The sequence below is a fragment of the Delphinus delphis genome, chromosome 8 (genome assembly GCF_949987515.2).
Source record: "Delphinus delphis chromosome 8, mDelDel1.2, whole genome shotgun sequence".
Classification (NCBI taxonomy): Eukaryota; Metazoa; Chordata; class Mammalia; order Artiodactyla; family Delphinidae; genus Delphinus; species Delphinus delphis.
Window position 1 is genome coordinate 62,184,072 of NC_082690.1, and position 16,542 is coordinate 62,200,613.

Below are 16,542 nucleotides of genomic sequence, written 5' to 3' on the forward strand. Positions count from 1 at the left end.
AAGGGAACATGACCTTAAATGAGCCAGCTTTCTTCAGCTTAGGCAACTCCCAAAGGGGGCTGACAGTTGTGGCCTATCTTCCAGCAGCATTCTCAGTGAAGAAGGAGAGTAAATCCTTCATTTTTCGGCAGGAGTCTGGGCTTTTCATCACAGCCTCCACCACAGGGGTGCAGGAGCATAAGGGAGTAGGGCATTCAGGATGATTTGTAGATGTCCGATTTGTGCATCCTGATGGACGCACTTATGACCGTATGTTGCCATCATTGGCTTACCTGTCATTCTCCCCCACTCGCTTGGGAGCTACTCAGGCACAGACCGTGTCGGACAGCTAGTGTACAGCCCTATACCTGGCACATACTTTGCTGAATAAGTAAATGCCCGTCTACTTCTCCTATTTCCACTCCCCTTTCCCCTACATTTCCTTTGCTTCCCTGCTCCCACACCTTACCCGCATCCAGTGTGGGAAAAGTCCAGCAGGTTATCTGAGGCCTCACCTGTGCTGGAGCTGAACAAACAGCAAAATCAGGCTGCTATGGTGGGGAAGGCAGGTAGTGCCAGGAGAAGGGGGGAGGGGGGCGGTTGACAACATTCCCACTGACCTCAGGCTTAAATCCTCCTTCAGTGTCTCATCCCTTATAAACTCAGTGCTAGCTGGACCAGGTTCTCTCCAAAAGACTGATTGGCTAAGAGTCTCTGAATTCCCCATAAACTCAGACCTCATCCCCAGTCTAATGTTCCCTTTGACCGATAACTCCCACCTCTGACAGCTACTGCTGGAGGCCAGAGAATGGAATTCCAGGTCATATCAGAGTTTCTTTGGAATGGAGAAGAATGACCTCAAGCAGGGCTGAACCATTAGAGGAGTTACGTCCGGCCCAAGGAACCCAGCGCAGGCCTGCGCAGGCCCCCTTCAGTTTTGCTCCCGCTGCACTCGGGTGCTCCAGCCCTCTTCCAGCCCCCTCCCGTGGGAACCTGACGCCCTACACAGGCTGCTCCACCTGCGCTGAGAACAAACAGGGAGCGCCAGTGTGTCGGGTGAGGGTGGGCGCTGCCTGGAGACCACAGAGAAAGCCAGCCGCCTCCTCCCGGGTTATGCCTGTGCTGGTCTGGGAACCGAACCATACCCACTCCTGTTTATCCCAGGCAGTTCTCACCGCTACCCCGGCCGCCCCTCAACCCCCAAGTCACTCTTCGTCCAGGCAGCCCTTTTCCCCTGCCAGGGTTCCCCGGAGAAAAATGCTGCCCCTTCCCCATCCTTGCCCGCTGAGAAGGGTTCCTTGAGCGCTTCGGGTGGAAGCGTGGGTGCTGGGCCTGAGGTAAGAGGTGAGGATGCGGGAGCTACCCCAGCACCGAGGCGAGGAGCTGCAGGGAACTACCAGCGATGGTGTCGCGGTCACTGCGGCCACTGCGGCAAAGTAGGGAACCCGTGGCGCTCCGCGCGGGCTAAGGCATCTGTGCTGCAGCCAGGGATCCCAGCATGCGGCCCCGTCTCCACGTTCCCCGACCCACCAGGGAAAGATGCTAGACCCCGCGGCAGCCGGGCTCTCCCTCTTACGCTCCCTCCTTGCCCAACCTCTCCATCCACTCCTACCTAACCTCTCCCCAACCCTCGCCAACACACACACACACACACACACACACACACACACACACACTCCTAACCTCTCCCCAACCCTCGCCAACACACACACACACACACACACACACACACACACACACACGGAGGCTCCCGAGAATTCTCCGGAACCGGGACGCTGGCGAAGGGGAGTGGGCGGGAAGGAAATCTCTAAGAGAAGACCGGAGAGATCTAGGGAGGGGGCGAGGACAGTCGTGGGGGTCGGGGGTGGGAGGACGAGTAAGTCCGGAGCAGGAGAGGGGGGCGGAGAGTCACCTGGCAGGACCGAGGCGGACCCGAGCCTGGGAGGGAGGCGAGCCGAGGCGGGGCGAGGAGAGGAGGAGCGGAGGGGCGGGGGCCGGGGCTGGGGGCGGGAACCAGGCGGGGCGGGAGCCTCAGCCGGAATCTCCGCTGGAGCAGGTGGAGACGCTGCGGGGAGCCGGCCCGGCCGATCGCAGGGGGCGGCGGATGGGCCGGGGCCATGGAGCTGCTCAAGCCGAACCGGAGCGTGCCGGGATACGGACCCGGGCCGGCGGCTTCCCTGTGCCGCCCGGGGGGCCCCCTCCTCAACGGCAGCGGCACCGGCAACCTCAGCTGTGAGCCCCCGCGCATCCGCGGAGCCGGGACACGAGGTGGGTGCCTCCCTGAGCCCCGTCCACGAGCTCCTTCTCCCTGCACCCCGCAACACTCACAGAGGCCCCCACTGCTTCCCCAAACGCCCACGCTGTCCCTTCATAGTACTCCGTCTGTCCCCAAACAGCTCCCCCGACGCATGTGTCCCCCACAGCTCATAAGACTCCATTGCAGCTTCACACTACCAGGTCAGAGCACCTTCACACCCTGGTCCCCTGACCACCCCCAGAGCTCCTGGTCACCCCCAACACACAGCCGCCTCCTAGACAGAGACGGTGGGAAGACAGGGACCTCCTCTGGCCAATCCTCCCAGGTCTCTCCTTTCCTTTTGCAGCCAGTTCACGGAGCCACAGTGGAGAAGGAAAGAAAGGAAGGAAGGCAAGATTGGGGGAAAGAAGGGGCCTGGTTGGGGAAGGGGCACTCGGAAGACCCGAATGGGAAGTTAGCGTTATAATTTCCTGTGTCCCCCACCCAACCCCCTGCCTTCCCAAAAGAGGTCCTCTAACCTGAATTAGGCTGGACATTGGACTGAGGGGCTGCTCTCTAGAGCTGCCTGTCTCCATTTCCTCAGATCCCCTTGCCTCCCAAGTTGGAGTTTTTCTCAAGGGTCTTTACCCTCCCTCTTTTGCTGTCTCCAAGTAATGTCTCCAGGTCCCTGCCAAGCCCCTCTCCAACCTGCCTCTCCTTAGGTTTCAGCCTCCTAGAGCCTGGCTGCCCCATTCATCATCCCACCCCTTTGTGCCACCTTCTCCCCCTCACCACCAGACTGCTTCCACTCACCCAGTCCCCACAGTGACTTTTATTCCTCCCATCAGCCAACATCCACATTTTCTCAACGACCCAGCTCAAGCCTTATTTTTCCCCTTCCTATACCTTTTCTTTCCTTAGATGGTTACTGGACACCTGCTATTATAGTCTCTGGGCTAGGTGCCGGGTACACAGGGCTGAACTAGACCCAGTCTGGACTGTCATCTCCAGTGCAAACGGGAGACAAAAACCAATGGGAAAATCACAGTCAGCATTGGAATTCCCACAAGAGGGACCAAACTCTGGGCACCCGAAGGAGATGGGGTCTGAAAACTTCACAGAGGGAACCTTGAAGTTGGAGTTCAGTAGGCAGAAAAGGAAGAAGTGGGATTCCAGGAGAGGGAACAGTGTTAAGCAGAAGGAAATTATTCCAAGCTTTAGACGGGAAAATGGGAATAAATTGCAATTCAAGTATTTATTTACCCCCATAAAATATTGCATGCATTCTCAGACCAGTTGTCACGCACTCTCTCATTGTTACACCCAGATTCTTTCACTCAACAAATATTTATGGAGCCAGAGATTGTGCTAAGCACTAAGGACAGGAGTAGAACAAAACTGACACAGCTCCTACTTCATGGAGCTCACGGTTCAGTGGGGGAGAAGGACGAGCAAGCAGAGAATTGCCGTACAGAGTGGGAAGTGCCTTGAGAGGGATGTGGGAACACAGAAGAGGAGCACCTCTATCTAGCCTAGCCTAGGCTTAGGAATCAGAGTTGGCTTCCTGAGGAGGTGAAGGCTAAATTGAAATAAAAATTAAAAAGCTGAGGGAAAGCCAGCCAAGTGAAGGGGCAGAAAAAGCAAAAAGCATCTCGAGCAGAGGACCAGTATGTGTAAACAGCCAGAGTTTAAGTCCATGGCTCTTTTGTTCAGTGTGTCATAGTTTCTGTGTGCCTGAGACATGTACCATAAGAGAGGAATAATGAACACTCAAGATGAAGACCAGCCTAAAGCGTTTCCAGAGAGCCTTATGGACCTTGTCTAAGGAGTATGGATTTCATCCTGAGGGCAATGGGAATTACTGAAAAGTTCAGTAGTACTGCCAGGATTAGTTCTGCATTAAAGAGGGTGGATTGGAGGACAATCCAATGGAGAGAGGAGCATCCTTTAGAAGGCTATTATATTACATTGGTCCTGATGAAAGATGATGCTGGCGTAGACTAAGCTACTGGCAATGGGGATGGAGAGAATTGGGTGGATTTCACAGGCACTTCTGGAAGTGAAATCAACAGAACGTGATGATTTATTAGAAATGGAGAGGGAGGAAGAGGTCAAGGGATGACATCTAGGTTTCTGGCTTAGACAATTGGATGGATGTTGGTGCTGTATAATGAGGATAACAAAGGAACAGAAACAGGTTTGAAGGAGATTATACATTCAGTTTGGAACCCACTGAGTTTAAATGCTGGTAAAATATCCAGGTGGAGTTACCCAGTCAGCTGTTGAATCCAAGGGTCTGGAACATAGGGGAGAGGTATGAGCTAGAAATACAAACTTGAAAGGTGTTTGTCTAGAGGTGGTAACGGAAGCCATGAGAATAGATTAAATCATACCGAGATTGTGTCAGATGGGGAAAAAAAAAAAAGAGGTCCTGGGACAGGACCCTGAGGAAAACCAATTTTTTTTAAAAAATTATTTATCTATTTATTTTTATACAGCAGGTTCTTATTAGTTATCTTATTAGTTATACATATTAGCATATATATGTCAATCCCAATCTCCCAGCTTATCCCACCACCACCCAGCCCCGCTTTCCCCCTTTCATGTCCATACATTTGTTCTCTACATCTGTGTCTCTATTTCTGCCTTGCAAACTGGTTCATCTGTACCATTTTTCTAGATTCCACGTTGATATATGATACTTGTTTTTCTCTTTCTGACTTACTTCACTCTGTATGACAGTCTCTAGGTCCACCCACGTCTCTACAAATGACCCAATTTTGTTCCTTTTTATGGCTGAGTAATATTCCATTGTATATATGTACCACATCTTCTTTATCCATTCATCTGTCGATGGGCATTTAGGTTGCTTCCATGTCCTGACTATTGTAAATAGTGCTGCTATGAACATTGGGGTGCATGTGTCTTTTTGAATTATGGTTTTCTCTGGGTATATGCCCAGGAGTGGGATTGCTGGGTCATATGGTTAGTTCTATTTTTAGTTTTTTAAGGAACCTCTATACTGTTCTCCATAGTGGCTGTATTAATTTACATTCCCACCAACAGCGCAAGAGGGTTCCCTTTTCTCCACACCCTCTCCAGCATTTGTTGTTTGTAGATTCTCTGATGATGCCCATTCTAACAGGTGTGAGGTGATACCTCATTGTAGTTTTGATTTGCATTTCTCTAATAATTAGTGATGTTGAGCATCTTTTCATGTGTCTCTTGGCCATCTGCATGGGAAGACCAATTTTTAAAAGCCAAGCAGAGGAAGGAGAGTCCATGAGGTAGATCTAGATGAGACCATCAGAGAGACAAGAAGGCAAGGAAAAAAGAAAGTTTCAAGCAGAGTGGGAGAAGTGATGTCAAATGCTGCCCATATAAGTCAGATAAGGTCATAACAGCATCCTTCCGATTCAATAACAAGGAAGTATTAGGAGGAGCTGTGGGTGTTAGGGGGTGGCTACAGTTGGTAGAAGTTTGGGCCATGGGGGAGGGGTTATAAGAAGTGAACTAAGGTGTGCAGACAAAACTTTCCAGAAGTTTGGTAGGGAGAGAGAGAGAGACAAAGAGAAAACAGAATAGTGCTAGAAATAACATGGGGCTGAGGAGGATAACATGGGGTTGAGGAAGGTTGTGTGTGTGTGTGTGAGTGCGCACGCTCACTCATGCACAGTTTGTCTTTTGAGTGTGTATGTGTTGTAGAGATAAGACCATTTTAAAAATGTTTTGGGGGAGTGGGCCGAGAGAGAAAGGTTGAAGTGCAGAAGATAGCAGGGCTAGCTAATAGAGTAAGGGACCTTGAGAAAGCAGAATGTGAAGTGATTCAGAGCACATGTCATCTAGACATTGCTGCCCACACACATTTGGATGTGACACCTGGCAGTCAGAAGCTACCCACAGAGACTCTGTTAGCCACACTCACTCAGCTGTTACCCCGACAGACACATCTTACCCAGGCTCACTCCAGTGTTACCGATAGAAATATGGATGTTACTCACATTATTCTGATATAATCCACATAGACTTGAACGTTACCCATGTTCACTCAGATGCTACCCACAGAAAAGCAGATGTCACCCACACTCACTTTAATATCGCCCGCTGTCATTCAGATATTACTCACCCATCAAACACACTCGCTTTTGTTTTATTATTATCCACGTACAATCAAATATTATCCATGCTCACTTAAGTAACCCTTCTCCAGGTATTACCCATAAAGTCATAGATATTACTCTTACATATTCAGATATTACCCGCAAAGACTCAAATACTACCTATGTTCACTCAGGCGCTCAGTTATTTTACTCAATAAGATTAACATCTTAATCTGTTAATATCTCATATTCACACTCACTTAAATATTGCCCACATATACTTGCATACTACTTCTGCTCAGTCAGCTATGATCACCGTCAGCTGGATACTCCCCTATTCACATACAGACCTCTGAATGTAACCCACGCTTCCTGAAGATGTTACTTACAAACTGAGATGTTATCTGCAGACCCTGGCTCATTCAAATGGTATAATACTTACTCAGATATTACCTAAACTTACAGGCAGCCCACACTCAATCAGATGCTACCTATAGACACGTAGCTGTTACCCTTCTCCAGATACTGCCTACAGAAATATGTGTTACTCTCACCCACCCAGATATCATCTCCAAGACTAAAGTATTACCCAATGCTCACTCTGATCTTACCTACATACACACCCTGCATATTATTTCTGCCCCCTCCGTTAGAATCCATTAACATGCGGATGTCCCCATCACCCAGCTGTTACCCACAATCAGCTAGATGCTATCCATGCTCACCACAGAGGCGTGGGTACTACTTTGATGCCTGAGGGATGGGTGACCAGATCCAACACACCAGTGAGTGGCAGGATTTGAGGCATCAGCGGCTTCAGTGTTCTGTGGAACCCTTTCTTAGAAAAGCCTGTTTTGGTTTCATGTCGCGTCATCTGGATTTTTGTACCCACACTTCTCTGCCATCATCTGGACAGAACACATGCAGATCCTCTAGACCCCAGAAGCAGAACTGAACTGTCCCAGTCTTCTGAGTCCCCTGGTCTGATTTCTGCTCTCCTCTCATCCCCAGCAGAAGGATGCCCACAGATAGACTGTCAAGGCACTCGTGGCTGTACCCGAGGAGGTGCATGTCCCATTCTGCCACCCCTGAAGCCACTGTGGTCATTCATATGCCACCACACAAACATACACGGATGCATACACACACACACACACACAGAGTTTCCCCTGTTCTTAACATCCTGCATTAGTGTAGTACATTTGTTACAATTGATGAGCCAATATGGATACATTATTAACTAAATTCCATAGTTTACATTAGGGTTCACTCTTTGTGTTGTATGTTCTATGGGTTTTCAGAAATGTATAATGACATTTAGGTACCATTACAGTACCATATAGAATAGTTTCACTGCCCTAAAAGTCCCCTGTGCGCCAACTCTTTATCCTTCCCTGCCTTTTCCAAGATCCCTAGCTCTAAGATTGCTTTTACTTAGCCTTTTCACATCTCCTAACTGTTCAACAGCAAAGACTTAGAGAGATGGTGATGGCTGGAAATAAAGTAACAGCTGGAAGTGCCCAGTTAGACAGCAAAGCATTGTACAGTTGCTGGTCATTTTTACTGGGACTTTGTCCTCTAGTTTTCAGAGGTCCCCACACAGATTGGGAACTTCATAATAGAGGGCCTAGCCCCATCTTTCAGCTACACCACAGTTAGCCAAGTTCGAGGTTACACACGAGACCCATTAGCCAGATGAATGAATGAGAAATGTGCTTTTCACAGTTTAGAGTGCCGTACAAACTTGAGGTATGGTTGTTGAATCAAGAACTAGTTGAAGAGAGGGACTTCCCCGGTGGTCCAGTGGTTAGGACTCAGCGCCATCACTGCCAGGGCCCGGGTTCGATCCCTGGTTGGGAACTGAGATCCTTCAAGCCCCGTGGCACGGCCAAAAAAAAAAACTAGTTGAAGAGAAACATTCAGAGGACAGAGGAGGAAGTGTTAGAGAAGATAGAACTAGAGAGATTGAGGGTAGGGGGAGAGAGGCGGAGAGGGGCAATAGACGGGGAGGAGACATAGAGCACAAGATAGACCACCTGCTCTATTCTTCTGGGTCCCTTAAGGACCTCTGACGGAGATCCCCCTCCCAAAGTTCTTTATTTCCCCCTACACACACACACATACACCTCAAATTGTCACACATAAACCGTCCATAAGCCTTCCCTGCAGAGAGGGGCCCAGCTTCTCAATGAGACACAGGTGGTTTGTATATAATAGTAAAAGTAACACATCCAAAATCACAGCCTGTCATTTGCCCCCTCCCCTCCACCAACAAAATCCTCCAACATGGGTCTCTAAAGAGACAGAGGCAGCAAGGAGAGCGCATGCTGGAGCCTTAGAAGCACAGAGGTGAAAGATGGGTGAGGAGGGACAGAGCAGGTGCATTTATGTGGGGAGTAACAGAGATCCGTTTAAGATTCATCCGCAAGCAGGTGTTAACAGCTCCTGTGCAGGGGACGTTATGCCAAATGCTAGGGACATGCTGGAGAACATGGTGGGCATCGCCCTTGTGCTCAAGAGCTCATAGTCTAGTGGTGGAGATAGAAAATGAACAGAATAATACCGTGAGAAATGCCATGGTAGAGTATAGAGGGGGACAGCATCATGAATGACAGAGAAGGGAGGAAGCGATCGAAGGCAAAGCATTTTAGGGATCTAGAGACTGGCTTCTATTCTGAATCGGCTCCTAACTTACTGGGTGCTCTGAACAAGTAGTATCGCTGCTGAGTTCAGTTAGGGGATCTCTTGTAAGTAGCACTTACTCGAAGTCTACAACAACTTCTGAATAAGTACAAACTATTGTTATGAGAAAACAGTTTAATTTGGGAGCTCTGGCCAAAGTCAGCCAAGGTATGGGGCTATGAAAAAGGGCCCTGCAGCTCTGGGCCCTTCCCTTCCCCCAACTTGGCAGGCTCTGTCCCTGCCCTCTCTCCCTCCAAGCTCCAGTCTCCCTCATGCTGAGGCCATGGGTGACTGGGTCCAGTTTAATTTAATTCTATTCAATTTTGTCTGGGTTTGCTTGGCTATGATATGGAAGCCCAATGATGAATCCTTCTCCCAATAGGCAATGACAAAAATGAATGGGGTCAGCCCTTTGTCTAGCCCAGCAACACTACATGTCCCTCCCGTGAGCTCCCAGAGCACTCTGTGTATTCCTCAACCTCGCTCCTTACCACACCATGTGACAATTATCTGTTTATACATCTGAGTTTCCCTCTAGACTGTGAGCTCTCAGATGAGAGCTCACAGGGCATTTGCCATGTCCTCTGTCCCCAGGGCCTGGTATAAAGGGAGTCCTCTGTAAATGCTTGTGGAGTGAGAATGAATGTTTATAGATAATTAAAATATAAGGTGGAAAGTAAAAACGGTCCTAACAGATGTGAAGGGAACATGCATGGTCAGAAGAAGGGGAGATTAGCTCCAAATAAGGTGTCCAGAAAGGCCTAACAGAGGAGGGGGCAGTCTGTCTGAGTCTTGAAAGACAATGGTGAATAGAAATTTACCAGATAACAGAAAACAAGTTTGTTATTGAAAGTCATTAATCAGGGGGAGGTATTAATAGTCGGGGGGGGGGCAGTGAAAGAGCATTTTAGGCTGAGAAATCGACATGAGCAAAGGAGAGAATCATGAGTACACACGTTGCCTTCTAGAAACTGAGTCATCCGGTGCCTTAAGTTGGGTGCATTGCAGGGAGGAAGTGGGAGGAGGAAAAGGGCAGTTCTGGGAGAATCTGGATGACAAGCTAAAGGGTTGCAGACAGGTGAGAGTAGCTGAAGGGTCTTTTTGTTTGTTTGTTTTGTTGTTGTTGTTTTTTTAAGACAATAAAGACATGCTCGGACCTGCGTTTCAAAAGATAGTGGGTGGTCAACTGGGTCGAATGCTGCCGGGAGGTCAGGTAGAATAAGCTGAGAAGAGACCTTTGGATTTAGCAGTTAAAGCTCAGTAACCTTGAGAAGTGTGCAAACAGTAATGGGGGAACAGGTCACTGGGTTGTAACAGATTGAGGGGTGAATGAAAAGATGGAAATAATCTTTTCGAGAAGTTTGGCTGCAAAGAGAAGGAAGGATTTGGAACAAAGCTTGAGAAGGGACAGGCTTTCTTAAGGAAGAGTAGAGTTAGGCCACTTTAACTAGGCCTCTAGGGGTTAGAGGGTAAAGGATTCAAGTTCACCATTTGCTGAGTGGGTCGTCGGGGTTGGGGGCGGGGGCAGGGATTTGGAAAGCAGGGGATCTGGCTGGGTAGTGGGGGTTTGAGGACTGGGGATAAGTGAAATTGGAGAGCCGGGCTGAGTGGGGGCCAGGACTCCCACTGCCACCTCCCCTTTTTCCTACCCAGAATTGGAGCTGGCCATTAGGGTCACCCTCTACGCTGTGATCTTTCTGATGAGCGTCGGAGGAAATGTGCTCATCATCGTGGTCCTGGGACTCAGCCGCCGTCTGAGGACCGTCACCAACGCCTTTCTGCTCTCCCTGGCAGTCAGCGACCTCCTTCTGGCCGTGGCTTGCATGCCCTTCACCCTCCTGCCCAATCTCATGGGCACATTTATCTTTGGCACAGTCGTCTGCAAGGCGGTTTCCTACTTCATGGGTAGGTGAACAACCGACCGGCCTCCCTTGCCCCTCTCCTCTTCTAAAGTCCTTGCCGGATGTAGGGGGTCTTTCTCCGTCAGCGGGTATGGAAGTCACACTGGTGAGTGTGTAGTACAAGTTTCCTAGGTGACCCCTTCCTCTTCCCTTGCTAGGCGTGTCTGTGAGCGTGTCCACGCTAAGCCTCGTGGCCATCGCCCTGGAGCGGTACAGCGCCATCTGCCGACCACTGCAGGCGCGTGTGTGGCAGACGCGCTCACACGCGGCTCGAGTGATCGTAGCCACGTGGATGCTGTCCGGACTGCTCATGGTGCCCTACCCGGTGTACACTGCCGTGCAGCCAGCGGGACCTCGTGTGCTGCAATGCATGCATCGGTGGCCCAGTGCGCGAGTTCGCCAAACCTGGTGAGGGTCCCTATAACCCATTCCTGGGAATTCCCTTCTCCATCGCCATCAGATACTCACGAGCATTACCCAGAATCTCCCTCCAGCTGCTCTAACAATTATCACTACAATTGCCTTTCCCACCACCCTGGGATTCCCATTCGGGGCTTCTCCCCAGTTCTCTAACCCTTCCCGGCCGCATACCCAAATCCTACTTCTACCTCTGGGGCCTGGTCACCAGCCCTAGAAACATCAACCCTTGCGTCTTCCTCCATCTGTGATTATAGCTGGACAGAGACCCGCGCGATTGGTCTGTGCTCTGTCTCTAGGTCGGTACTGCTGCTTCTGCTCTTGTTTTTCGTGCCGGGGGTGGTTATGGCGGTGGCCTACGGGCTTATCTCCCGCGAGCTCTACTTAGGGCTTCGCTTTGACGGTGACAGTGACAGCGAGAGCCAGAGCCGGGTCGGAAGTCAAGGAGGACTGCCCGGTGGGACCGGACGAGGTGGGTGAAATCCAGGAGGGGCGGGACTTTGGGAAGAGGCGGGACATAAAGTGGGTGGGGTGGAAAGGTGTGTGAGTAGGAAGAGAGACTGGAAATGGGGGGGTTGGGGGGAGACCGCTGGGGATTTGGAGAATTCAGCCTTCGGTTCTGACCGCCCACCGTCTGTGCTCAGGTCCTGCCCACCCGAACGGGCGTTGCGGGTCGGAGACCCGGCTGGCTGGCGAGGACGGCGATGGCTGTTACGTGCAGCTTCCGCGCTCCCGGCCTGTACTGGAGCTGTCCGCGCTGACCGGACCCACGCCTGGGTCAGGATCCTGCACCCGGCCGGCCCAAGCCAAGCTGTTAGCTAAGAAGCGCGTGGTGCGGATGTTACTGGTGATCGTTGTGCTTTTTTTCCTGTGTTGGTTGCCAGTGTACAGCGCCAACACGTGGCGCGCCTTCGACGGCCCCGGTGCACATCGCGCCCTTTCGGGTGCGCCCATCTCCTTCATCCACTTGCTAAGCTACGCCTCTGCCTGTGTCAACCCCCTGGTCTACTGCTTCATGCACCGTCGCTTTCGCCAGGCCTGCCTCGACACCTGCGCCCGCTGCTGTCCTCGGCCTCCGCGAGCTCGCCCCAGACCTCTACCGGACGAGGATCCTCCCACCCCCTCCATCGCCTCACTGTCCAGACTGAGCTACACCACCATCAGCACGCTGGGACCTGGCTGAGGGGTGGAGCGGGAGTGGGAGCTGAGGCGGGACAGACGGACTGGCCCCATCCAGACACACAAGAGACGCAGACCAACGGACACAAGAGACTGACTAACCCCAACGCACAGGAAAAGGTGGCTTACCCCACACAGGAAAGAAGGCACTTGATGTGGGACTGAGCCTGGCACACAGAGACATGGCACTGACCTTGGACATACAGACACAGCATCCCTAGCTGTGGACTATCTCTACACTGTGGAAACTCTGACAGGGGCTGACTTGCCTCTTACACATATAGTAATGGCATTGAATCTTTTAGGGCTCTGGAGCCTGGCACAGGAATGACTCCTGAGATGCTCCAGGCTGTCCCCAGTTTGACCTCACCGTGCCCTTCCCCAATCAGTGCTGCAAACACCAACCTGTCTAATCTCACACTTCCCAGACCAACAAGCTGTTTTGCACTGAAAAGTCCTCTCATTCCTTTCCAGTTAAATACTATAGGCCTTCCCCTCCTCCCTTACCCAACTTTTTCAAGAAATAATAAATGACTTGGCTTCCCCCTTAATTTCCTTTTTGGACTTTTTTGGGGCACGCCTGGAGGCACAGGATTTTGTAGAGTCCTCTCCGTCAGGTCCCTCCCCCTGCTGTTCACTCCTGTGCATGACCCCCTGCCAAAAAGCCCGTGGTCTGAGTCTAGATGAGGCTGTGTAAATTCTCTCCGAGTGGTCAACCTGGACCCGCCTCACACCACAGTCGTATGCAATAGCTGGGAATGGAGGTGGGGCTGGGAGGTGGGACATCCATGACACATAATGATTCCTGAGCACATTGTCCTAAAGTGGTACCATTGTTAAGGTGCTGTATTAATAGATGCTTATTAAAATTTTAATGAAAAGAGGAAGCAGTGTATGATAAGACTCAGTTTATTCAATGTGTATTTGAAACACCATGGGTCAGAACATGACAGGTATACAGAATTAATTAAAGAGTAGGGACTTTTTAATGCACTCTTCCCCATGGAAACACCCTTACTGGCCAGCAGCAAGGAGGAGAGGTAGCGTAGGGAGACAGGGGCCTGGACCTGAATAGGAGTCCCAGAGCCCAGCCTCCCTCTTGACTATAAGACTGATCCAGCCCCAGAGAGGGACAGAGACAGCAATACCACCCCTCCACACACATAATGACAAACAGGAAGAACAGATGACCTCACCAAGGGGACATACATAAATAAACAGAGGCATGGTATGCTGGGAGAGGGCTCCTTGACACTTCATCTTGTAACAGTTGGGGAAACTGAGACCCAGAACAAGAAAGAAAGCTGCTCAAGGTAATACAATAAATTGGGCCAAGACAGAAATAACCCTACTGAAGTAGGCACTGAGCTGGAGGTGCGAGAGACGCCGTACCCATCAAGGGGCAGACCCAAGTTCTGTGGGGCCTGGAGCTTATAAAACTGGGTGCCCTTTTATAAGAAAAAAAAATGAAATTAAAGATACAAAATTGCTAGGACACTGACCAGGGCCTTTGGAAGAGACCTGTGGAATGAGGAGTCCTGAAATTTAAGCCTCATTAGCTTCTCAGCCAATAATATCTTTAAAATCCACCCACTATGCTGGACAAAGGCTGGATGGAGTGAAGGGTAGTGAGAAGGGAGAGTGGTCTTCTCTTTACCAATGCTGAGCTGCTCCCATCCATCCTTTCTACAGGGCTCTGGGCTGCAAGAGGCAGGAGAAAGGAAGAAAAGGGTGGAGAAGGCGTTCCAAGCTGTCAACTAAGACAGCACTGGTTAAAAATAGAATCCCAGCTGGTCGGAGTTGTGGAAAGCAAGATATTGGACCTTTTTCTCTCATGCCAGCTTTCCAGGGGGTGGAAATAAGGTTGCCCATTGCCCTTGCAGCATTCCCCAGCCCCCAGCCCCACTATCCCTTCTGAAGGAGAGACCGCCTTGTTGAGGCTGCCCCACTGTCAGCCCCTCCAGCTGAGGCCTGGGCTCCTGCTGACCATCAGATGGAAGTGGGGAGCTCAGTGGGGGAGGGATCAGTCCAGCCTCTCAGCCTGGAGTATGAGCTCAAGTACAGTGGCCCAGGGCTAACCTAGAACCTAGTGCATAGGCACGGCCTAAATAACACCATTTCACACACCGTGCCGCCCTTTCATCTGCAGAATACTTACACATCCATCACTCCACCCTGTGCCCTATCTAGTTACCAGATGTGGAATCTTGGGATCCTCCCATCTTTTTTCCATCTCTTGAAATCTGACAAAACATTTCGGGTCCAGATGTAATACCACTGTCTCCATGAAGTCCTGCTTGGTCATCCTCGCAAAGCTTGTCTGCTTGTAGAGTACTTACTGCTTTCTCTCTTCTGTCATACTTATTTGTATTCCTGCCTGATTTCCCATCCTGGGCAGGGAACATCATGATGTCACGGGAAGATGACTGAGCCTGGGCCTAGAAGGTGGGGTGATGGAGGGGGTGGGGGTGAAATCTGATGCTTCTTGGTGCTGTGTGACAGGAGTTTGTATATACCAATTCATTTCATTCTCAAAACTCTTCTCCAGAACAATTTCAGTTGACAGAAGAGGAAAGTGAAGCTGAGAAAGCTTAGGGAAGTTACACAAGCCCTACAGCTAGAACGGAGGCAGGAACTGAGCTCGGGTATCTGCCTCCAAAGCTTTGTTTCTTCCCATTATGCTGTTTTGCCTTCTTTCAAGCCTTGAAGATCTGTGTACCAGTGGTCCTCCTGCCTTTTAAAAGTTGTGTGATTCTGCACAAGTTATCTTAGTGAGTTCTCAGTCTCACCTGTAAAATGGGAATAATTACGTTAACTTCTGTGACATTGTGATTCATAATAAGCAAAAGCAAACTTGAGGGAAAAAAATGGAGCTGGACGAATCAGACTCCCTGACTTCTGACTATACTACAGGGCTACAATAATCAAGACAATATGGTACTGGCACAAAAACAGAGATATAGATCGATGGAGCAGGATTGAAAGCCCAGAGATAAACCCACGCACCTGTGGTCACCTAATCTATGACAAAGGAGACCAGAATATACAATGGAGAAAAGACAGCCTCTTCTATAAGTGGTACTGGGAAAACTGGACAGCTACATGTGAAAGAATGAAATTAGAACACTCCGTAACCCTATACACGAAAATAAACTCAAAATGGATTAAAGACCTAAATATAAGGCTAGACACTATAAAACTTTTAGAGGAAAACATAGGCAGAACACTCTTTGACATAAATCTCAGGGAGATCTTTTTTGACCCACCTCCTAGAGTAATGAGAATAAAAACAAAAATAACCAAATGGGACCTAGTTAAACTTAAAAGCATTTGCACAGCAAAGGAAACCATAAATAAGACGAAAACACAACCCTCAGAAGGGGAGAAAATATTTGCAAACAAGGCAACTGACAAAGGATTAATCTCCAAAATATACAAACAGCTCATGCAGCTTAATATCAAAAAACAAACAACCCAATCAAAAAGTGGGTGGAAGACCTAAACAGACATTTCTCCAAAGAGGACATACAGATGGCCAACAAACACATGAAAAGATGCACAACATCACTAATTATTAGAGACGTGCAAATCAAAACTACAATGAGGTATCACCTCACAGCAGTCAGAATGGCCATCCATCACCACAAAAATCTACAAACAATAAATGCTGGAGAGGGTGTGGAGAAAAGGGAACCCTCTTGCACTGTTGGTGGGAATGTAAATTGATACAGCCACTAGGGAGAACAGGAAGGAGGTTCCTTAAAAAACTAAAAATAGAACTACCATGTGACCCAGCAATCCCACTACTGGATATATACCCAGAAAAAAACATAATTCAAAAAGACACATGCACCCTATTGTTCATTGCAGCATTATTTACAATAGCCAGGACATGGAAGCAACCTAAATGTCTATCAACAGAGGAATGGATAAAGAAGATTAGCACATATATACAATGGAATATTTCTCAGCCATAAAAAGGAATGGAATAGTGCCATTTGTAGAGATGTGGATGGACCGAGAGACTGTCATTCAGAGTGAAGTAAGT

At 49.5% G+C, this 16,542-nt stretch overlaps 1 protein-coding gene across 1 annotated transcript; it reads left to right on the forward strand.

Annotated features, from left to right (window-relative positions):
- The first annotated feature begins 2,046 nt into the window (after positions 1–2,046).
- Positions 2,047–13,374, forward strand: CCKBR (cholecystokinin B receptor). The gene is made up of 5 exons (XM_060017295.1): positions 2,047–2,247; positions 10,651–10,902; positions 11,057–11,306; positions 11,615–11,787; positions 11,960–13,374. Exons 1-5 carry the CDS (start codon positions 2,097–2,099, stop codon positions 12,496–12,498), a joined length of 1,365 nt encoding a protein of 454 aa, XP_059873278.1. The 5' UTR covers positions 2,047–2,096; the 3' UTR covers positions 12,499–13,374.
- Positions 13,375–16,542: the final 3,168 nt, after the last annotated feature.